At 36.0% G+C, this 24718-nt stretch overlaps 1 protein-coding gene across 4 annotated transcripts in view; it reads left to right on the top strand.

The window, feature by feature from the left end:
- NBEA (neurobeachin) overlaps positions 1-24718 on the top strand; it is a 774301-nt gene that overhangs the window by 672956 nt on the left and 76627 nt on the right. For all 4 annotated transcript variants that reach the window (XM_030922219.1, XM_030922217.1, XM_030922221.1 and 1 more), the window contains exons 46-48: positions 443-583; positions 9830-9949; positions 22877-23029. In XM_030922219.1, coding sequence (XP_030778079.1) covers positions 443-583; positions 9830-9949; positions 22877-23029 — 414 coding nt within the window. The remainder of the gene's footprint in view (positions 1-442; positions 584-9829; positions 9950-22876; positions 23030-24718) is intronic.

The raw sequence follows: 24718 nt of genomic DNA, 5'->3' as shown, positions 1-24718 counted from the left end.
CTCTGGGTAACCGGCTGTTAAGACAAGGTTTTCACTAATATGGTTGTCAAATGGTCAATCTCTTCACCTTCTCTGCATTGGGTTTCCTGTATTCTAAGCTAAATGTTCATTATGTAGCTTAGTAAGTAATAGGAAAATAACAAAACTGTTGATGTGGCCTTAGCAGTTTAAATGGGATCACCTCTGATAATCTAGTTTACAAAAACTGTTAGTAAAGTCTAGAAACTTTGGACTATGAATCATCCTCTTGGGCAATTTTTAACAAGTGTAATGATTTGTAATTAATATCAAAATCCAGTATGTTTAAAAATGTAATACAAAATAATGTATTTATGCTGTATGGCTAAAAGGAATTAACAGTGAAATACTGAAAGTATAAAGATTTATTACCTAGGATATCTAATATGACTGTATTAAACAAAATATTTTTTTCTTTTAATAGCCAATTGGTGCTTTGAACCCAAAGAGAGCTGTGTTTTACGCAGAGCGTTATGAGACGTGGGAAGATGATCAAAGCCCACCCTACCATTATAATACCCATTATTCAACAGCAACATCTACTTTATCCTGGCTTGTTCGAATTGTGAGTATCTTCATTGAGTTAGTTTGCCTTTGGTACCTTAAAAATTTTAACGTAAGTAAATTAAATACAATTCAAATCAGTTGTAATTTGTTCTAAACAAAGATTAGAGACAAAGTAGAAATTAAAGATTCCAAAGTAGGAAAATATGAATTTTTTAATGTGTTGTCTCATTTGCAAAATTGGATTAGAAAGTTAGTTATCTATTGCTAGGTATTATGAACTTAAACCAGACCAGTTGTCCAGTTATAAAGGAGCCAAAATTGAGTACATACCTTTTTTTTTTTTTTTTTTTTTTTTTTTTTTGCAGTGACAGGGTCTCTCATTCTGCCACTGAGGCTAGAGTGCAGTAGTACTATCATAGCTCACAGCAGCCTTGAACCCCCAGACTCAAAGGGTCTTCCTGCCTCAGCCTCCCAAGTAACTAGTACTATAAGCATGTAACACCTTGCGTGGCTATTTTTTTTTATTATTTTTATTTTTTATTTTTTTGAGACAGATTCTCGCTCTGTCACCCAGGCTGAAGTGCAGTTGCATGATCTCAGCTCTCTGCAATCTCTGCCTCCCGGGTCCAAGCGATTCTCCTTCCTCAGCCTCCAGAGTAGTTGAGATTACAGGCGCCCACCACCACGCCTGGCTAATTTTTGTATTTTTAGTAGAGATGGGGTTTTGCCATGTTGGTCAAACTGGTCTTGAACTCCTGACCTCAGGTGACTGGCCCACCTCAGCTTCCCAAAGTGCTGGGATTACAGTTGTGAGCCACCGTGCCCGGCCCAGCTATTATTTTTAAACATGGCATCTCACTTTTTTCCCCATGCTGGTCTCTCACTTTTGTTCCCCTGGGCTTCAGTGATCCTCCTGCCTTACCTCCCAAAGCACTGGGATTGCAGGTGTGAGCCACCACACCTAGCCCTGGAGTGCATTCTTAATACCCTCTGCCTCCTTTCTCACAAATGATGCACACTGGCACTTGCTCTCCCCCAGCCTTCTCATTCTTACTTCTTGGGCAGCATGTTTTACAACCAGTTTCCAAATATTTTGAAAACCTCTTTCTGTTACTTTTCTCTTTCTCCTAAGACATAAATATATTCAAGTCTCACTGCTGTTTAAAAAATAAGAAAGAAAAAGCCTGCTGCCAGCCCCCACCCACTCTGCAGTTCTTTCCCATCTCTCTCCCTGCATAGTCAGATTCCTGAAAGCACAACCTCTGCTGTCCTGCAATGCACTGTGGTACCTGTTGCCTCTACTTTATCACCTCCCATTCAGTCTTTAGCCTGGTTGATTTCAGTTCCACATCCATCACTTTACTGAATTGTTTTTGTGAAGGTCACATATTATGCAGATAAAGCTTCCCATTTCTTACCTATCATGTCTCTTGAAGCATTTCACACCATTGCTAATCTTCTCTCCTTGAAATTTTCTTTCAACGTTCCTTTTACAATATCCTCTCCTGGTTTGCCTCCTGTCATCCTAACTGTTCTGCTCAGTCTCCAGCTCAGATTCTTTTTCCTTGATGTTTCTATTCCCCAGGATTTTTCTTTATATTTCAGCTGAGCTGTGTCATTCAGTTATAAGCTAGTGATTTCCAGCTTCTCTCTTCTTTGCAAACATTTATCTTGTGTTCCTGACCTATATTTCCAAGTGCCTGCTAGGTATTTCTACCTGAATATCTCACAGTACCATAAGCAGCATTTCAATAAATGAACTCCTCATCTCCCTCATGAACCTGCTGTGGTTAAATGCCATGATTATTCACTCAGCTGCCCAATCTAGAAATTGAGAAGCTTTTTCCTAGATATTTTGTCTATGTTTCCAACCTCTTATATCCAATCAGACATCCACAGATTCTACCAACTAAATATCTCTATCTCCTTTTCTCTATACTCTGGCACTTTCTTTAATTTAGGTTCCCATTCTCTCTCACCTAGATTATTGCAAAAGCTCTTAGCAAACCTCTTTTCCTTTATTCTTGCCTTCTCCATTCTGGTCTAGATAGGAGCACTGTAAGTGACTGAGGAGTACTGTAGAATGCTAAATTAAATCTCTTAATCAATAATTTTCCCCTTATTAAGATATACCTCCGACCACTCTATTGTATGAGGCTGATGTGCCCAAGAAACACATTGGTAAAGCAGAGTATATGAAACTGCATCTCCTGTCTTCGAAAATATTTTTTTCCTAAACCTAAATGACAGCTCTAGTTTGTAGGTTTTCCTTAAACATTCTCTCCATTATGGGGAAAAAAATAACTTTCTACAGAAATTTAGTATGAATATATTTTGAGTAACTTGCAAGCCATTGATAGGTGACAAACTACAATTATTTTTGTTAAGAAAAATTTTATCAGAATTACGATTCTGTTTGAGCATAAATCTTATCTCTTTCATAATTCTACGCCAGCGTAAGAAGTAAAGGAAGTCTGGACTAACTAGTCTTTTGAGAAAACAAACCCAAATCTTATTTTTAAAACTAAACTCTGTAATGATAAACTAAAGGAAAAGACATAAAACTATTTTTAAACCAAAGTTATTAAATCAGTCTAATTTATCCAAACGTTCACCTTAATTATGTGAACTTGGATTCTTTTATAAAAATGTTTCTGAGTTAGAAGTTTCTTAAGAAATACTTTTTAAATCTGGTACTTTTAAAGTATATAAGTTCTCTTTTTTAATTTTCTGTTAATTTTGAGAATATTAGATTTATATCATTGCCTATTTATAAAGTAATCAGAACACAGCATCTTTAGTTTCTGGGTGATAATAATAATTCCAGAGGTAGGAAAATACTTCACACTCACAAGAGGCAAATGCTTTTCAAATTCCAGATACACGGACGCATAAAGAGCTGATAACTTCCAGCCTTCAGTTTCAGCCATAGGTCAAAACTAAACAAAGTCACAAAAATTGACCAGTCAAGATCTCAAAAGAGCTGGTTTTCTTTATAATGGATATAAAATATGCTCTTAATTGATTTGAACTCACAAATAGGCAAACAGACAAGAATACAAAAAAAGTAATTAATTAGATTCACTGATCACCAAATGATAAGACCATAAAACCAAAACTAAATGCTCAATCATTACTACCACCAGTGGAAAATTACCTATTAGCTGTACAGAAACCAGAAACAAAAAAATCAGTAGAAGGAGCAAATTTTAAAACCTAGAAAAAAAAAGTCACCGAAGTTCAAGTTTTGTTTGCTGCCTAGGGTCCACCCTGGAAACCAAGAAAAGATATAGCTGGGCTTAAGTAGCCCTTGAGATACACTTCTTAAGCTACACAGTTAATCTGAGTTCATCAGGTTAGTCCACATGGAAATCTCAAAGGGACCACCAAAACTGTTAGCAAAGGAAATTTTTAGAAAACATTGAAACTAGAGATTTGCAGCCTGGGAGGCCTTTTCATACAACCTCAGGTCCTGTCAATGACAGTCATTGCCTTAGTGAGCCACCTCCTGTAGGACAGGTGGTGCAGGACACCTCTTTCAGGTACTTTGAGGATGAGAAAGAAAGTCAGGAGTCCTTCCTGAGAAAATGTTATCTACTAGGTTGTTTGGCGAATTAAATGAGAGTATATATACAATAGTATTTTGAAATACATAAAGTGGTATTCACTGTTTTTTTACCTAATCAAGTTAGTCTGAAGCCAGATTTACAAGACTCCTTCAAGTGTGACTCCATAAAAATACTTGTTATCAACAGGCTGATTTAAGTTAACCTCATCTATCCCTAATCAGCTAAACACTTTCCCAAATCGTAACTCAGAATTTATCCTTAAGTTGATTTACTATTCCAGCGAAATGGAATTCAAACTTGAATCTATGCAAGGGCATGCCAGAATATTCTACACATTTATCCTACACATGCCCTTGTCTATAGCAGTGCTGCATAACAGAAATATAATGTAAACTACCATGTGACTTAAAATTTCTACTAGCCACATTTATAAGTAAAAAAGAAACAGGTAAAATTAATTTTAATAAATATATTTGTTAATCTATTTCCAAAATGTTATCATTTAAACATGTAACCAATATAAACATGTAAAATTAGACATTTTACATTTTACATTTTTGGAGGAGGGTGCTGAGTCTTTGAAATTCAGAGTGTATTTTATATTTATAGTGCATCTCAATTTGAACTAGCCACATTTCAAGTGCTCAGTAGTGACATGTGGCTAGTGGCTACTGTTTGGACAAACCTATAAAACTGCTTTTATGGGAACTCAGCCCAAATATCTTATGTCATGTGGTTATAAGTAAAAGTATCAGTCTCATGGTTTACTAAGTGTTTAACCTAATGGTCCAGGAATCGTGATTTCCTCACTCCCATTCCAAGGAGTTCATGAAATAGAAAATGCATTAAAATTTGGGTCACTAAGAATTTGTTCACAAAAATAAAATACAGCTTAAAATAAGTGTCTGTCCTTTACCTTAGGCCTTTTAGATCTAAAGTCATTAAACTTGTTATTTGTTTCGGTGTACTTAGTATGACAAAAATAATAATTGCTTAAAAATGCTAAATAACTATATACTTCATTACTTTAAATTAAAAATATTATTTTAAACAAACTACCAGTGAAATCACTTGTCTACAATATGAGACTCTGAAAAGACTGTTTTCCTGACAACTGCCATTGGGCAAAATCATGAATAAACTTATAGCAGCCTTTGGAGTTTCCTCAGATATTAATATTAAAAGACACATTTTACTTGGGATGTTTTTACTTTACATCTTACCCTAGTCATATAACACGTATACAGAAATAATTAAATTTTTTTCTCTGACTTGCTGACCACTTAGTAACTGGTTCGCCTTCCAAATTCAGTATATTCAGCCCTCCTATTCAAAACTCATTTGTCAGACGTTTCATAATTTCCAAGGAAGTGATGTTTAGAATTTGAAACTTTCTGTGTAAATTATGGCTTGTTTTGAAAGCTTACCCTAAAGCCTCTTTAAACCATAATGTGTCTTTACAAGTATATATGCATAGTAGAAATATTTTTGCAAGTGTTGTAACTAAAACCAAAAGATAGTGCTACTGAATAAAATATTGTTGTGTTTATCTTGAATTCTGATGCATTAAGGACAATGCATATTTACTCAGAGAAAGATGAGAAATACTTAACCAAGAGCCTAGTGCATGGTAGGTACATAGGTTAATTAGTGAAAGCTTTTGGAAAATTCTAAAAGACCCTTCTTGGTTCTCGGAAAAGAAATAGGAGAAAATAAACTTCTGGAATTAGACAAAGGCCAGTAGAAATAATGATTCCTCCATCTGTTAGAATGTGACCTTGAATTTTCTCAGATATAAAAGGGGAATAATTACACCTACTCTGAAGGGTGATAGTAGGGATTCAGTTAAATTAGCTAATACAGAGCCTGGCACAGAAAAATGCTTAGTAGCTGTTATTTCCTTCCCTTTTTATTTTATTATGCTTCCTATCACTTCAAATATACATCTTTTCTTTGCTATAGTTATGTTGCAGGCACTACCTATTACCCATAAATGAGGTTTGTTTTGGCTTTTAAATGGAATGACTAGAAGATAAAGAACAGAACTACAACAAGCAAAAGACATAAAAGATTATTATGAGATGACTAATCAAAAATCATGTAAGACAGAAGAATGAAGAAGTTGAGTAAAGAGAAGAGGCAGCAGGGAAACAGCATTAGTTGCCCATGATGGAATTAGTTGATCTGTAATCATCCAAAAGCAAGAAAGGCTGTTAGTGTCTTCAGATGGGACTAAGGGATATAATAGAATACAGAAGGACAGGTACTTTCCAGTGCAGGCCAGGAGAGTTAGTTTTCCATCACTGAAAAAGGATTGGAAGATATGAGATGATGTTGGTGTGGATGTAATTAGGAGAAGAAAGTCTGCCACTGGCCACTTATATTGCAGGACCTCACCTGAACTTTTTAAAGCCTAATGAGTTCCAGAATTGCAATTTCTGAAATTACTGTTTAATATTTATTCCTTTATACATCTTATCTCCCATGCCTAAAACTTTTCTAATATAATGGTAAAATGTCCAATCTATTGATGTACGCATGGAAAATGGCTCAATTGACAGTTGGTAGGCAAATAAATATAAAAGTTATTCAAGCTTAATATAGCACCTGATCTTCTGTGTTATTCAGACATGAGTCAAACGAAAAAGAAAGGCTTTGCATTGTGCCTCGAAGGTAAAAGGGAAACACATGGAAGAAAGCAATCTCCACGGAAATCAGAGCTTGAAAGATCAATACTTACTTATAAACAAATAGGTTATCAATTTCTATTAGTACTCTACCACTGTAGCAACTGGAGGCCTTCAGGAATAATGAGAATATATGTCAGTAATGTAGTATGTGACCCTAAAACAGTTGTTAATCAGATCTTTTTAAAAGCTACTTAAAACACTGAAATGTGGAATTCAATATTCTCTGCTTTTAGGTGCCACCAGCTTCATTCATAACTTTGTTACTAGAAATAAATATAATTCTTTAATTTCAGATTTCTTTTCACTAAGCCCATCTGTGCTATTCTTGGCATGTCTTTGTTAAGAGTTGCAAACTAGACAGGATTTTGTAATTTAGGTTGAGGTAGAGATCAGCTTTTAGCGGCTGATGGTAAGCACGGCTTTGCATGTATAAATGAGTTTTCACTCACATCTGTTTAATAGGTTAAGAAACCTAGAGACAAGCCTGATCCCTCTAAATTAATCTCTGCCCACTACCTATGTGAAAATTAAATGCCTTCCATCAGCATCCTGCAATAACAAAGTGGGTTCCGAAGATACAACTGTTTGGTCAAACCTACTAGTAGTTAAGAACTGAAAAGAAAACCCGTCTCTTACTCTCACCCACCATACTCCCATCTCCCAACAATACCTTGTATGTTTAGGTGTATTTGACAAACATTTATTAAACATGGTGAGCTATGTGCCGTACTTGGGGCTGAGGACAGAGAGGTAGATAAGGCCTTAGGAGCTGGCAGTCTGGTGGGAAGTCCGACAGCGAATACTTGGCATGGTGCGTAAAGCTAGTAGTCATTTTTATAACTCTGTCAGGTAAGATACATCAGGCTTTCTGTGTTATTTCGTTTAATCTTATTTAATCCCATAATTCCCCCAAGGTATTGTCGTTCCCAGTTTACACAGACGAAGGAATGGAGACAGTTTCTTGATACAGTTACTTAAGGTTAAGTAACCTTGCCCAAGACAGAGAAATAGTTCCACCAAGATTCAAACTTAAATCTGTCATATTTCATTCAGTTTACCATTGCTACATCTGGAATTTTTATATCCCCATTTTCATTAATATAATTTAGTGACAGATTGTTTTCACTACCTTATTTTTGATAGTGAATTAAACATCTAAAAAGCAAATAAATTAGTGAAAGACTTGTCATATAATTTTTTTCTAACTTAATTTCACTAACATTTATTTATTTCTCATATCACTTAAAATCCTAAATAACACTATGGACTTCTTGGATGCATGTCTTATTTTCAGGTGAATCAATACTGTCCCCCTTACTTCTATATTGTTTTATCATTCTTGATCTTATCTCTTTCATCACCCTTTTCTCTCATCCAACGCTGAACATGAAATAGTGGCAACATATTACAAGTTTACGAAATTGATGACATCTGGCCATACTAAATTTCAGGGAAATATTGAGGAAGATCAGTATTTGTTGCCCTTTACCCCAACAGCCAGCCCTTAAGGTTAGTGGCAAGAAGGGGAGTTTAAGGGGACAAAGTATGTACCCCCTGTATGTTTAAAGTATACAAAGGAATGAACAGAGATTACGTATTTAAAAAAGAGGACTAAAATATTTTGGAAAATGTCATGTAGGTTTCTTAGCATTATTGAACCTGGGAATGACATATCATTCGTCCTAGGCTTGAGAGAGAAGAATTAAAGCAGGGAAAAGGAAATATGTATCTATCTTTGCTATAATTGTAGTTAAGAAATCCTTAGCAGGAATGAATGTTATTTAATCCTTTTAAACTTGGAAGCAAATTTAATGACATCAAAAACATAAGAACAACCTAAGAACTCCCAGCAAGAGAACTCCCAACTTAAGAATTACAGAAAAAGCATTAAAATTAAATGCATTAGGACATTGCAATAAAGTTATTCCTAGGTTTTCTGTCATAGGGACATGTGCTGGATGGCAGTCACTGTGTTATCCAAAGATAATAGTCACAGAATACAAAAAAGTCTGGTTTATCTACTGCCGTTTGTACTTAACTTTATTCTTCGTTCAACAGATTGTATATCGAGCAACTTCTACGTACCAGGAGTTGTTCTAAGTGTTGGAGATAAAACAATGAATAAGATACATACGGAACCTACTCATAGTAAGGAATATAGACAGATTAACAATCAATTAAAAACCAGTGTGATAAATGTTTCAGTGCTGTTTGAGGAAATACAGATTGCAATTTGAGCACACCGGAGAGCCGCGGTAGCGCAAGGAAAGTTTTTCAGGAGAAAATGACTGTCATGGCTGAGTCTTAAAGCATGAAAAGAACTTAGCCAGGTCAGAATAGTGAAATAAATGGGTAAGTTTGTACCCGGCCTAGGGAACATCACATACAAGGGACAAGAGGTGAGAGTAGTGTGGCAAGATTTTAGAATGTGAAGAGAGGAATGGTGAGAGGTAAGAGTTAAGCAGGTTCCAGATCATTCAGGTTCTTGTAAAACAAATTAGGTAGTTTTAGACTTTCTCCTAATCACTCCCAAGAGCTATTGAAGGTTTTTAAGCAGGGATTTGCATTTTAAAAACATCATCAGACCATAAGGTGGTACTAATACTTTCGTAGTCTTTCACAGGTAATCTAAGATGGATATTCTGTACCTAATTCCACACTGCAGTGATCAATATCAGAGTGATTTTTCTTATTGCAATGTTAGTGTGTATATATATATATAAATTTTTAGAAAGAAAGATCCAACTTATGAATGTCACTAATGCAAAATTCTTTCTCAGAAAATCATAGAGCACTGTAACCCCATCATTTCACAGATCAGAAGACCAGAAGCGAAATGACCTGCCAGAGTTGCAGACTGGCAACTGCTGCCTTGGCCTAGTCAAGCCCAGACAGGCATCTCCTACTGCCTTAATTTGGGGGCATCTTTCTAGGACCCTGCTCTGCTTCTACATCTTGAGGGTTTTAAAGATAGCCATGTTTCACAAAGGAACAAGGACAGCTGTGTTTAGAGGGGTCAAATTTCTGATTCTGTTTTTTACTTAGGAACCTTTCACAACCTTCTTCCTCAATGCAAATGATGGAAAATTTGATCATCCAGATCGAACCTTCTCGTCCGTTGCAAGGTCTTGGAGAACTAGTCAGAGAGATACTTCTGATGTAAAGGTAGGCTCTTTTATTTGTTGATATTCATTAAGTTTTAAAATATGTGGAAATTTTGATTTTTTAAGTGGGTATGTATAAGACCTTTTATATTGCAGCTTTGTTCCATCGTATTAAAATTATATGGTACATATAACCTTAAAGGAAATAATGTTGAACATTACAGAAAATAAACAAATTTATTTTATATTATTACTCAGTGAAGGTGTTTTCATTATTTCAAAAAATTCCTATCTAATTTAGATTGAATAATCAGGAGATGTGAAAAGCCTATAAATTGCCTTTCCTGCTGTTAACTCAATATTTGGTCCATTCCATAAAACACAGCAGGAATTGGATTTGACCTTAATGTGTCATATTGTTATAGCTTGCCTGGCTTGGGGTTTGCATAGCCTGGGGCAATTAATAAAGCATTAATGACAAGACCCATTTAAAATGTAGGCTTTTCTGTATAGCCTTAGCTTTTACTTGACTGTGCCTGGGGATACTATGCAACAATACACATTAGATTAAACCAACACACACACAATATTCAGAAACAGCCGGAGAGGAGAGTAATTTTACAGTTGGTACTGCTTAACTATTGTTAATTGCAAAGATTTGTTATTCATTTATATGGGCTCCTGTTTTAAAAAAGAAAAACATTGTATTCAAAGCAATAATATATATTTGTTCTCTCATTTGTCTCATTTTTTTGCTGATAATAAGGTTACATGGCCAGGTTATTGCATAGGCATATGTGTTTCTTATTTTAAGCTCATTTTCTTCAAGGCACATTTTTTTCCCATTACTGTCACTCAGTATAAAAATGTTATGGTATCATTCCATTTAGAGCCTTAAACCAACAAAAGTTAGTGAGTTAAAATCAAAATTGTCATTTACATATTTATGCTTCTCTATCGCAAAACATTTGTAAAAGGCAATTTCAGTGTTAATGAACTATAATTGGATGAACACAAGTTTTGTTCAGTGTTTTTCCAAAGCAGAAAATAAAGGAAATGGAGCCAAGTAGAGTGTAACATATCTGTGTGTTTTATTTGTTGTCATCAAACTATACATAAATGAATATTTATTCATACAACATATTTACTTTGTAAAAAAATAAGAGAATTTAATGTGCATCCTTACTATATCAAGCTTTGAAGTTCTAACGGTCTTAAAACTTTGCTGAGAATTAAACTCTAAAATATCCATAAGCCATCATTTAAAATGATTTGTTACCAGTGAAGTCAGGGAGGGAATCTGTTTCTTATATAATAACACTTTGAGAATTAATACAGAAAATGGGAATCCATAGGCTCCCATTGAACAGTAGTATCCAGAATTCACACAATGTTCATAAAAAGCACTCAGATATTTTGTATGTGAATTAAATATTCTTATCTATAATTGAAGGCTTCTTATCGCAGTTAAGATTATTCATATTTTAAATCAGAGCTATATCCATATTATATCAGCCTATTTCAAATGAAAATGCCTGCTCACTGTTACTTGACATCATCGCACACACATACACAAAAATTGGCTTTTCAACTTAATTCAGAGATCCACCCTCACATGCCCACACACATACTGGGGTCAGTTATTCTAATTTTTATGTATAGTTTTAGATTTCACTTCCTAGCCTGAGAATTTCATTGATGCTTTATACCATCAGTCTCTGATAACCAATGCCCTGTACCAGGCTTTTTCCTCTAAATTCTCCCAGGAATTTTCCTCTTCAAAACCCTTTCAGAAACATTTACATTTTATTACTAATTGTATTTTGGAGGCTCCTGGGGTCACATCATCCAGAACAAAGACCAATGTGGATATCATTAACTTGGGAGTTTTTTTGTTTTTTTATCCTCAAGCAGCTGTACTGAACACAAACATGCAGCTTTTTTTTTTTCCCCAAAGACTTAATTAGTTCATAAGAAGCTCATTTCCCCAGGTTGGCATTACACAGATTGCTCTCGTTTTCAGCTCTCTTACCACCACTCGTGAACCTTTCATATTATATGTTAATACATCTTAGATATCTTGCCATGCAGACTTCCCCTTTCTTTTTAAAGGCAGCATGCTACATATATACAATAATTTATCTATGTGATCTCTGGCTGATGGAGAATCTTTCTCCCTGATTGTTACTATGAAACACAAGGCTGTAGTGAGCATCTTTGCACAGACATCCTGATGGACTCCTTCTGTATACCTAAACACTAATTCTTGTTAATGGCACTGATGGCTCAAAGACAATATACGTTTTTTATTTTTTAAAATACTGCCAAACCATCATCCTCAAAGATGAAAATTCACTCCCTTACAGCAGTGTGCAAGGGTACCTCCTTCCCCATACACCCTACACCCGTCATCACTATTGTATTAAACAATGGAGCTTCTGTGAGTCTGGCAAGTGAAAAGCTAAGTTATCTTTGTTTTAGTTTGCATTTTTTTTAGTGAAGTTGAGCATTTTTCATGTACTTATTGACCTGTACACTGACTCCTGTCTTTTGCTCATTTTTCAGTTGGGTCACATGTCTTTCTCTTACTGATTTGAAAAAGATCTTTGAAGTTGCAGAAGGTTCCATTGCAAGTAGGGTTTCTCAGTCATCTTAGCTTTGTTATGGTTCGTTTAATGTGTGCGAGTGCGTGTGCATGTACGTATGTGCGTGTGCGTGTGTGTGTATGTATGTGTGTGTCCAGTCAAATATATTTATATTCTCCTTTATAGCATCAGAATTTGGGGTCCTCATGACCAGAGTATTAAAGAGAAGATAAGACTTTTGGGTAATAACTAGTGCTAACTTGAAAATCTTCTGAATTCATGATTAAACCTGATGTATCAGATAAAAATATGTTGCTAAGAGTAGTAATTGTTTTGCTACTTGTGTGTTAAAACCTAAAGTTCTTATTTCTTATTTCTAGGCTGTTAAAACACAGCATTTGATATATTTTTTAAGGAAGTGTGTTTCCACTTCCAGAGAAGACAAGTATCTCTGCAATGTCTACTAACTTAGTCAGTTAATCATATAGGAGAGAACTAGGATGCAGTAGATGGTTTTATTCTGTCTGTCTCTATTAATGTCAGTCTCTTCCTGTGCTAATGAACGCAAGCTGGGAAGAAGGAGTGCTGCTGAAGTGACCTTTCAGGAGAGAGGTCTCTGGAGTTGAGTCAGATCAGTTAGTTTTTGTTTATTATTATTTTTTGAATTTCTTTCCTCTAGCCTAATCTTGGTAACAATGACATTCAACTTACTGAAGTTCTCACACTAATTTTCCTTAATGCCTTCAAAAGTTGTTATATTACTTTTTGAATAGCTATGTAGATGTCAGAAAAGGTAGCTGTGACAAAATGTCATTAAGGTGACATAGTGTAAATTAATACAGTTAATGGAGGTGCTCGCCACTGACTCATTGACCCATTATGAGCTCTTGTGGAATTAATGAATGCCAGGGCATCAGTCTTTTGAAAAAAAAAAGGAAGAAAAGAGATGGCAGCTTTAAAACCTTGCAATGAATTATATTAGAAAAGTGAAAATGTCTGGATCGGATTTGATTTCACTAGGAAGCCATAAAATGGTATGCTCTCTCAACAAAATATATTAAGCTGAAATGTCAGATTTGATGCAGTAGGTATACAATTATGATAGTGTTAATAGTGGTCTTCTATCATTTTAAGACATACTTTCAGGTCCAATTTCTCAGCAGCTTGAACTTGTCATAAGCTTATAAATTAGAAATTGCATTTGAGGATATGTTCTTATTTTTTGACAGAATGTATATAATACTATTAACTATACCATGGAGTTTTAGTGTAACTGCTAAAATAAAGTAGAAATCACATTTATAGACACAAAATGCCTGCTATAATGTTCATTTTGCCATTTCTTTAATAATATTTGGTGTTTTCCTGCACTGTTTTTCATTCAGGAAATTTTAAACTACTTGGACTTTTTCCTTAAAAAGAAGCTGATTAATAAAAATTTATCAATGGGAGGAGAGTCAGCAGAACAGCAGTTATCTTAAGGAGGCAATCTAGTGTCTAATGTGCCTCTGTAGGAGTACACTTACACATTTTAAAAATAAACCCATCTTTTAAAATAATACTGAATAGTTTTCAAACATGTTTTTTGTTGGTTGTTTGATACAGTCCTTGAAACAATCCTATGAGGTAGCAGTCATTGTCCCTATTTTGTAAAGGAGGTTCACAAATATTAAGTAACTCACCTAAGTTCACACTCAGGCAGGTAAAGAGGAAGCCAGTACTAGCACAGAGTCTGTCCAGTTATTTAAGATGCTTCATATCCAAGAGGATTTTAAGAATGGGAGCTGCAAGGCCACTTCATGCCTAGGCCTGGAAGTCACATCATGTTACTTCCACAGCATTGTACTGCTCAAAGCAAGTCATGGGGCCGGCCCAGAATAAGAGAGAGTAGACACAGACTCCACTTCCTGATGAGATGAGTGTCAAAGTCACATTTCAAGAGGACACTGAGGGTGGAAGGATTGCTGTGCCCTTCTTCGGAGACAATCTACCACAGTCCTCTCTCTGGTCAAAATTCACATTCATCCTACATGTAAAATATACTCAACTTGTTCCCCATAAGTCCCACCCCAGTATTTGTATCAGACTGAAAACCTGGTATCTCAATGTCTATATAAGCTCCACATACAGATAAGGCACAGCAATTCCTAATTTGGAGACCTGGGAACTAAAGGGACAAATTATCTGTCCCATGTACACCCAACATGTGGTGGTAAGACAGAACAGTTAAACTTCAGTAGATACTCCATTCAAAAGGGGAAGAATGTGGAAGGAACACAGCAGTTAATGGTTCATAGCAGTTCTGAAACCCAGCCAGGAACAAGTTGCCGATTACCCAGACTGCAGGGACAGGGACTGTCCATGGATTAGGGCCCAGGTCTGTTATCTGGATTTGGCTCCCTAATTCATTATTTTCCATGGCTCTTGGTTACTTCCTGTGGGACATCGGCTTTGCCCTCTGAATAATTCTTTTGTTTCCAGAAGAAATAACCAGGTTTGCAGCTGAGTATCTTTCTCTGCATGCTTCCTGACCAGAGAAAGTTAGGGCCGAAGCCTCATATGCCCAAGTTGGTACAGCAGCTTTAAAACTGTGTAGCCTTTCTGTGTATCAAATTAGAAAAAGCTAATACTCACAAATCCTTTTGGAACAGGATTCTCTCTTTCAAGCTGTGAATTAGGATACTGTTTATAATGCCCTAAGAATCCCTTTCTCTAGTGAATCACTCTGTGTAGCTGAGCAAGTCTGAAAAACACTACCTGAAATTTTAACTTTTATAAAAGGGTTTTACAGCCACACCTTTGATTTGAGCTTTATTCTATGGCCATATTTTACTTGTAGCACCTTGGAATTGATCTTCATCTTGAACCTATGTCTTATTTTGAGAATCTTTTGCCAACTGAAGAGAGTGTTCTAGGCCCTTCTATTTCTTGAAATGCCGCTTCAGAACTGAACAGTTTCTTCCTGAGTTCATCTCTCTCTTGCATAGCTTATCTCTCTTGCATAGCTTACAGCATTAGATGAAACCACTGGTCACTTTCAGCATTCTGCCTGGAAATCTTCTTAGTCAGAAGCATATGCTTATTAGGTACTTCTTCTGTCTTTGAAATTTTTGCAGAAGACAATGGTAATTTTCCACCACTACTTAAGAGGGACTGCTTCCGATAACAACTTCTTGCTGATCTTCCAGACCCCACCAGGCTCCTCACCACCCCTCCCACTTCTGCCTGCTGCCTCATCCTAAGCCAGAATCATGTGTTAAATTCTTTTTATTACTTTACACTCCACTTTGAGGATTCAGTTTCTGTTGTGGTCATTTATTACTTTGTAACAAATCACCCCAAAACCTATAGGCTTAAAACAACTATTTATTCATTGACAATTATGCAATCAGAGTTAAGGCTCAAAAAGGACAGCTAACCTCTAAGCCACACAGAGACAGTGGGGCAGAATCCACAGTGGCTTTGCTCACATGTCTTGTGCCTCATCTGAGATGCCTGGAACAGCCGGGAACTGCCTGGGCATGTCTGTCTGTATCATATGTTTCTCTAGCAAGGGAGCCACACTATTGCATGTGGCAACTGGCTTCTAAGAGGACTAAAACAAAAGCTGCCAGGCCTCTTAACTCTTAGGCTGCCCTAAGAAGCCTTGCAGTGTCACCTTGTCACATTCTGTGTGTTGAAACAAACCAGGCCATATTCAGAGAGAGGGGAAATAGACTCCACCTCTTTATGGGAGGAGTAAAGTGGAGATGCCAAAGGGCTCACTCCTGGGATGAGAGGACTGTTACGATAAGAAAGCTCTGTGAATTACCGATTTTAAAAATATTTTAAGTACTAGTTTGGTTTGTACCATTCTCTACTGTCTGAGTGTGCGTCTAGACATAAACCAAAATCTCATGAGCAAGCAATGTATAAAATGCATCTGATTAGTTTAGGTTATATATGTTAGTCCATATATATGTCAACTTTAAATAACCATATTCAGAAAATATGATTAAGTGTAAAGTTTGTTTGAGCTCAAAGCTTGAGAATGGTCACCCTGTAACATAGGTTCAAGTAGCCCTGAATAAACACTCCGATTAGCAGCAATCATAAATGGGTTTTTAAGAAAAAAAAGAAGAGGCAGGTCCTAAATTGCTTACCAAGAATTTGCATTAAAATAAGATAAGCCATTGGATATACATTGTTCTTTGTATCACCGATTTCAGGAACATGAAGATAATGGGTAAGGTGGCTGGTCAGAAACAAAATGCCTTTTTAGACAGTTGCTCCCCAGGTTTGGGTTGAGGAGGTGGCATGAGTGACTGAAGTCCCACACGCACGTCTCTCTGGACCTGATGAATTTTTGCATGCCTCACATAACTCAGACTGCTGTAAGCTATTTTTTTCCTCATATTTGCTAAAAATACTTGCATCATCTGAACTGTCTACATAGCTATTCATTGAAACACAAACATCCAAAGTGACAGAACTTTTTAACTGAATGACAGGATGCACTTTGGTACTGGGTAAACTCTAAATTCAGAAGTAATATTTTTGATCTGTGCCCCTAAAAACAATTGAGACCAAATATCTTCTACAGTATATTTTATATAAAGTTTGAAATGTATTGTTTTATAAACATTATTTAATTTAATCCTGACATCTACCCTAAGAGTTCATTGCTGACATCACCACCATGTTGCATATCAAGAAACTTTCTGTCAAAAGGTTAAGAAAGCTGCCTAGACTAGCAAGAAGTCTGGATTTAAACTCAGACCTGTTTGATTCGGATGTCTATAAAGTAGCCCTTCCCTGGTAGAAGAAATGACAATCCCAGTGCTGCTGCCTGCCCAGCTACCCCCTTTATCTTCAACTCACTGGTAGCCATGAGGTTCCTCTTCTTTAAGAAATACGCTTTGAGCCGGATATGGTGGCTTATGCCTGTCATCGCAGCAGTTGGGAAGGCAGAGGTAAGCAGATCACTTGAGATCAAGAGTTTGAGACCAGCCTGGCCAGCGTGGCGAAACCCTGTCTCTACTAAAAACTACAAAAATTAGTCAGCTGTGGTGGCACACACCTGTAATCCCAGCTACTCAGGAGGCTGAGGCTTGAGAAGCGCTTGAACCTGAGAGGCAGAGGTTGTAGTGAGCCGAGATCGCACCACTGCACTCCAGCCTGGGTGACAGAGCAAAACTGCATCTCAAAAAAAAAGAAAGAAAGAAACACACTTTGGAATCTAGGGCCTGCAAGGTTTTTAATCAACATTTCAATGCCTGGAATTTAGGATATGGTAAACATATGGTAATCCTGATTCATTTTCAATTTCACAAATATTTACGGAATACGTATTATATGTTAGGCACCAGTTTTAGCAAAATAGACAAGGTCCCTACTTTCTTGGGATTTCTATTATGATGAGACGTGCAAGCATACAGCAATAAATAGAGAAAATTATCATTGCTCTGCAGAAAATTAAAACAGAGTAAACTCATATAGAATGACTGGGCTGTGGCCGGGCACCGTGGCTCACTCCTGTAATCCCAGCACTTTGGGAGGCCGAAGCAGGCAGATCACGAATTAAAGAGTTCGAGACCAGCCTGGCCAATATGATGAAACCCCATCTCCACTAAAAATACAAAAATTAGCCTGGTGTGGTGGCACACGCCTGTAGTCCCAGCTACTCGGGAGGCTGAGACGGAAGAATCGCTTGAACCCGGGAGGTGGGATTGCGGTGAGCTGAGATCATGCCGTTGCACTCCAGCCTGGGCGACAGAGTGAGACTTCATCTTAAAGAAAAAAAAAGACTGGATTGTTACTTTAAAAGGCAGAATACAGAACGTAAGAGCAGGAAACCTGGATTTAAAGTGTCTGGGTTTGATTTTTGGCTTTACCACCTATTTGCAGTGCAACCATTAGCAAATTATCCACCCAATCTTTACCTCAGTGTTCATGTCTATAAAGTGGGAATACCTACTTCACAAACTTTTTGTCAAGATTAAGAAAATAGATGTAAAGCACTTAGAACAGTGCCAAAACATAGAAAGTTACCAACATAAATGTTACCTGCTGTTTTAGAGCAGAATGACCATAGGTAACACTTAAGGTGATTCCTGGCCTCGGAGCACAAATGTGGTAATTGTCATCTTCTTGCACATAACCAGTTGAATCCCAGAGATGAAACGCTCATATTCTTTGGTTTATATTTTTAAAACAACAAATCTTTTCAATAATGGAATTGTGAATATAAATTATACTGACGTCTTGTGTTTACATACTAACTTTAAATAAAAATTGCTGTTTGAAACAAGATTGTAAAACAATAACACTGAGACCAAAAAAAAAAAAAAAAAAAATGCCCCCCTCTGCTGCTTCAGCTACTTCTCCCTAGACTTCTTGTAATTTCACTTCCTCTTCTATCCCCTTCAGAAAACTCCATACTATCCCCAACTCTGGACTTCAGGTTCAGAGAGCTTTAGTCGCTGATAGCTCTGGTGTTTTGAAACCTCTAGGGGCTCTGCAAATACGCTGTGCTTCAAGAGTTTCTGTCTGTGTTTAAAACATGTCTGTTTAGTGATTGTTTCCATTATGAGAAATCTGGGAGAGTTTCTTTGTCCCTTCAAACATCAGGCCTCTAACATCTTAACATCAGCCTCTTAGTTAATGCCCTAATTTATGACCACATTTTGGGTGGCCTGATAAGAATGGAGCCAAAAAAAAAAAAAACATCCTTACTTAGGAGGTTGTCCTGTAGGCCCTGGTAACACTACTTCTTTCTATGACTAGCCCCAGTTAGGGCCTCCTTGAATGTTCTTACTGGAGTATTCTTCCTCCTGCCCTTCTAAAGAACCATCAAGACAGATCTTTCTAGGCCTGCCTTGTTCTTTGGTGGAGGCCAGCTGTTAGTGCCTAAATGAAAATGAAATTAGTCTTCTGCCACTTCTGCAGTTTGAGAACAATTCTGATGGCAAATTTAAAATCAACTTTTTCTGTATTTAAATTGGGCTATTTTATACTTCTGGGCCTTTTAAATATAACTGGAAAATAAACAAGGTAACATTTTTTAAACAGAAAAGTTTCCCCTTAAAAGGCAGATTCCATGTCAGGGTTGATATCCTTTTCCTTTTATTTAATAAAGTCCTTCATTGACTCTTTCCCCATCTTGAGGCATTTTTCCAACCATCTGCATATTCCCCAGAAGATTTCTAGTCTTATTAAAGTAACTTCATCCAATATCTGTAATAGTTTAATATTTAATGAGCACCTGCTGCATGCAAAGTATAGCACCGAGAGCTACGAAGGATCCAACAAAACGTAAACCTCACAAAACAGGCTCAGAACTTTGCATTTGCCCAGATTTTATTCACACTAAAATTGCATTTTCCCAAATTTTATTCACCATAAATATGACATCCTATGTTTCTTGCGCCTTTGTGAATCTAATTTAATGACTTTCAGTGAAATCGCATTGTAGTGGTAAGTTAATAATGACCACATATTTTATACAGGAAAGAATGGGAAATAATATATGAAAAACATTATAGAGTGCCAAGATGGTGTAAGATAAATTAAGACTATTTGAGTTGTTGAAATAAAACTAAATATATTTTGCTATATACATGTAGATATATACGTTCCTCTCTGCCCTCAAGGAAGCTTCTGTAGCCTCGTTATGGAGATAGGACATGAGCACAACTAACTGATGAAAGGCAGTAAGGGAAATACCTGATTTATGTGAGTCTAGTACATATAAATCATGCTTCCAACCGAGCAGCTGCACAAGCTTACGTTCCTTCCCACGTTGGACTCTTTAGGGTGTTACTGCTATTGTGTCATATGAAGACCAGGTCACATGCAAATAGCAACAGTCTTTGCCTTCTCTGCACCTTTTACTAATTCCTCATGTTTTCCCAAACAGTGAGAGTAAGAGCAGAAGAAACTATATATTTTGTTAATACATTGAAGTCTTAAGATTAATAATACAGATTTCTGATTGGGTGCCAATACATGAGAACAGCAATGATCCTTTACTTCCACTCTCCAGTCAGCGATCATACCAAACTGCTCCTTCCGTGACTGATAAACACTGTCATGTTTTCCCCGCCTGGAAATCAAACTCATGATAGTCGTTGCTGATAGAACAGTCACTGCTGAAGCGCCCTTTAGCCTGTCTTATCCCTCAATTCAACTGTATGATTTTTGGCAAATAAACGTGTTTTCTACCGTATGGTTTTTCTTGCAGCCTCTTCTCCATTTCCCTGTTAATATTGGAGTCATTGAAAAATTATATTAATTTGTATTAATTCCACTAGAATTCTCTTTTCCTTTTTCGTTGTGACCTTGAGGTCTTGTACATAGTTTATTGCTGATACACATTTGGCTCTTAATGTGAGCCATCTAATTCCCTCTCTTTGGCTCTGTTGCAGATTTCCCCTCTTTGATTAAGTTCCACAGTAGGGCCCCTTTTTCTCCACACTTAGCAGTTGTCCTTCTTTCTTTCTCCTCCCTACACATGCATACACACCACATCTCCCCATTTTCCAATCTCTCATTTACTTTGTCACCCAGTATCTTGCTATAAAACAAATTTGACTGTGTTAAAAACTCTTTTTTAAAATTTCTAAACCAGTAAGACAAAATCCAAACAGCCTATCCTTCATAAAACTTTTCTCATCATCTGGTCTCATATACCTCCTACCATCTCATCTCTCTCTTGTCTTGATCTACCCACCATATACCCTATTCTTCTCTTGTGTTCATCACCACTCCACAGAACTCCCTGAGGGTGCCCCGCCCCCTCTTTTTGTTTTCGTCTTAGCCATGCTCCAATTCCAATGTCCCATCTCCAATGAAGTCTCTCCTGACTTGCCCAGAATCCCCTGCTCTTTCCTCCCTGCTCCCTTCTTCCACAGCTGCTATTGTGTATTATAACCATCTGATTCTACATCTGCCCCATAGGCCAGACTATGAATTACTTAACAGTAAGGCCATGTCTTGTTCATTTTTTGTTTCCTGAGTACCCATCACAGTTTCTGGTACTAAAAACCTTTACTATATGCATAAGTAAATGTCAGAGAAATATGTAAAGGATTTTAGAAAGATTTCTATTTAAATGGAAGAAAACTGTGATTCTTAAAAAAGCAAAGCTCCATTTATCCAGAAAAAATCATTTATATGGACCTGTCAATGCACCCATAATGCTGGAGAAAATGAACATTTATATTTTTCTTACAGCTCACAGTGATCATCATAAGAGTAATGATCAGTTTCACACAGAGCATTACTAAAATGAACACCTACTTAAAACAGATATATTAGTTTTAGTGGGAGAACTCATGAGGAGAAAAATTTTATGTATGCTTTTTCTAGAAAGTTAGGGATCCAGTTTATTTGAAGACCTCAGTATGTGGTGTTTTAATTTTTTCTCTGCATCCCTAGAAAAGACTACAGATTTAAGTTTCAGGTGTCATGCCATCAATGTTGATCATATTACACAAATAAATGTGTAGCCTCACAACCCGATCTTGATATTTGAAAAAAGATGATCCAGATGGTACACATAAAAACTACAGTAGTTTGTTTTAATTTTCTCACAATTACTTTTTAAAAAACAGCAACAAATAAAAACTTTTAGGGTATTAAAATCAGTTCATTTCTATATCAGATTTATTGAAAGTAACATAAACTTCAAATTAGACACTGTATACCACACACGAGTTCGCCTTGAATCCAGTTGTTTATGTTACACTTACATACAAGTAACACAGGTTGTCTTTGCATCCAATTTATTGAGGACCTGTCATTTCTATGGCATGCATTAAATATTTAAAACTGATTATCATATTGTGTATCATCTCTTTTATTGTGTTCAGTGATTGATATAAAAATAACTTACTTTATATCAAGTCAAAAAAACGATGAATCTCTTTATAAAAAATCACATATTGTAATTGTCAGTATAGATTAAAAAGAAAAGTAGAAAATATGTGATCTATTACAAATACTGGCAATTAATTTCTAATTTGGATAGTTCATTAATTTTCAGACAAAGATTTTACACAACATAGACTTGTTTATGTAGCTTTACATATTTGTTTTCTAATGCTATTGTGAACTGTTGTTAATTTGAATACTCATTTCTCTTCATTAATGTATGGGAAGATAAAATTGAAAATGGGTAACATTTTAAAATATCATCTATCATAAACATAAATTTTCAAGTGAATTGTTCACAAGAAATGCTTTATCTTCTCAGATCTTTAAATAAAATTAAATTAAGAATAGAATAGAATAAATTCATAAAATTTGCTTTTAAGAAATTATTTTATTCCATTTATAGTTAATAAGTTATAAGTTAATAGTTTTACTCAACTGATTTTTATGAAGTGGTTTGTTTAATATGCTTCCTTTTGTATTCCTGATAGGAACTAATTCCAGAGTTCTACTACCTACCAGAGATGTTTGTCAACAGTAATGGATATAATCTTGGAGTCAGAGAAGATGAAGTAGTGGTAAATGATGTTGATCTTCCCCCTTGGGCAAAAAAACCTGAAGACTTTGTGCGGATCAACAGGATGGTAAGAGAGATTTGCTTTTGCTTGAGCAGTCATCAGTAAGTTAACATATTCCGTAGTTTTGTTTTGTCCTGTTCTTTACTATAATATTACGAGTTGCCACTTAACATCTGTAAATACAAGGTTAAAATTTTAAGTGAAAAGGAGAACATTTTACTGTTGTCTTGACGGCATTCCTTATTGTAGAGTGGATTTTCCTTTCATGAGGACTAATAAAGCAATGGTAATTCAGTTATGTTTGCTCCCTTAGGAGAAGGCAATCAGATGAGCATCTGTTGACTAATATAATGTATTCTAAAGTGCTTAAAATAAATGCCTATTTCTTAGTTTTGTCTACTGACTAAATCTGAACACTTTTTTAATTATAAAAACACTAAAAACAAAAAATTTATTTAGAACATATTTATATGTGGGATGTTTTATATTGTGAAACCTACCTTAGGGTATAAACATTCTGAAATAGAAAACATGTTTTTTTGTTTTGTTTTGGAGACGGTGTTTCACTCTGTTGCCCAGACTGGAGTGAAGTGGTGCAATCATAGCTCACTAAAGCCTCAAACGTCTGGGCTCAAGCAGTCCTCCCACCTCAGCCTCTTGAGTAGCTGGGGTTATAGGCAAATGCCACCATGCCAAGTTAATTTTTAAAAAAAATTTTTTTTTGTAAGATAGAATCTCACTATGTTGTGCACACTAATTTTGAACTCCAGGGATCAAGAAATCCTCCTACCTGGGCCTCCCAAAAGAAAACATCATTATTTTAAGCTGTATTACAGATATCTGAGTGTCCAAATGAGAAATGTATAAATAGAATGTTCACATATGGGAATTTGATGAGTTTTAGTACATTTTACACATATTCAAGGAGATTTTAATCCCCACATGGTTATAGTACATGACAATAAACCACTTTACAGAACAGCCTCTCTAGTGTACTGTTGAATTACATCAATAAAACCAATGACGCCAAATATACTTTTAACCCTGTTTCATTCACTCCCAAGTTTTTCCAACTGTCTGACAAATATATTTTATTTTGTTTTTACAGCTTATTTATTTGAATCAGAATTCAAATAAGGTCCACACATTGTGAGGGAATTCACATATTCCTTAATCCTCTTTTTTTAAATAGCTTAATTGAAATATAATTCATATGCTATGCAAATCATTCATCATTTAAAGTGAAAAAAATAATAATGTATATTAGTACATTCACAAAGTTGTGCAATCATCACCACAATTTAAGAGTATTTTTATCACCTCATAGAGAATCCCATACCTTTTAGCATCTTCTCCGATTTTTCCTGATTTCCCCATTCCCCCCAAGCTAGCCCAAGGCAAACATAAATCTACTTTATATCTCCATAGGTTTGCCTATTCTAGACATTTCATATAAACAGAATCATAAAATATGGGGTTCTCCTCCCCTCATCTCGTTTTTTTGTCACTTTTCTTTTGGACTTTACTGTCAGTCACATATTTTCTTGTATTTTAGAGCTATATTTTCTGTCTCTAAGAAATACTTTACTTTTAATGTACTTTATTTTAGAAAGTTGCTGATGTAATATACCTACGCTTAAAAGCGTCATCTAGATAATCTGCAATCTGTTCTCCCCCCTTCTTTTTTTTTTAGAAAATTTCATGTTTTGCATAAGTCTTATTGCCAATCTCTCTCACTTCTCAATCTGTTAAATT

This window comes from Rhinopithecus roxellana, chromosome 18 (genome assembly GCF_007565055.1).
Source record: "Rhinopithecus roxellana isolate Shanxi Qingling chromosome 18, ASM756505v1, whole genome shotgun sequence".
Taxonomy (NCBI): domain Eukaryota; kingdom Metazoa; phylum Chordata; class Mammalia; order Primates; family Cercopithecidae; genus Rhinopithecus; species Rhinopithecus roxellana.
This window is presented reverse-complemented; position numbering and strand designations above follow the sequence as displayed.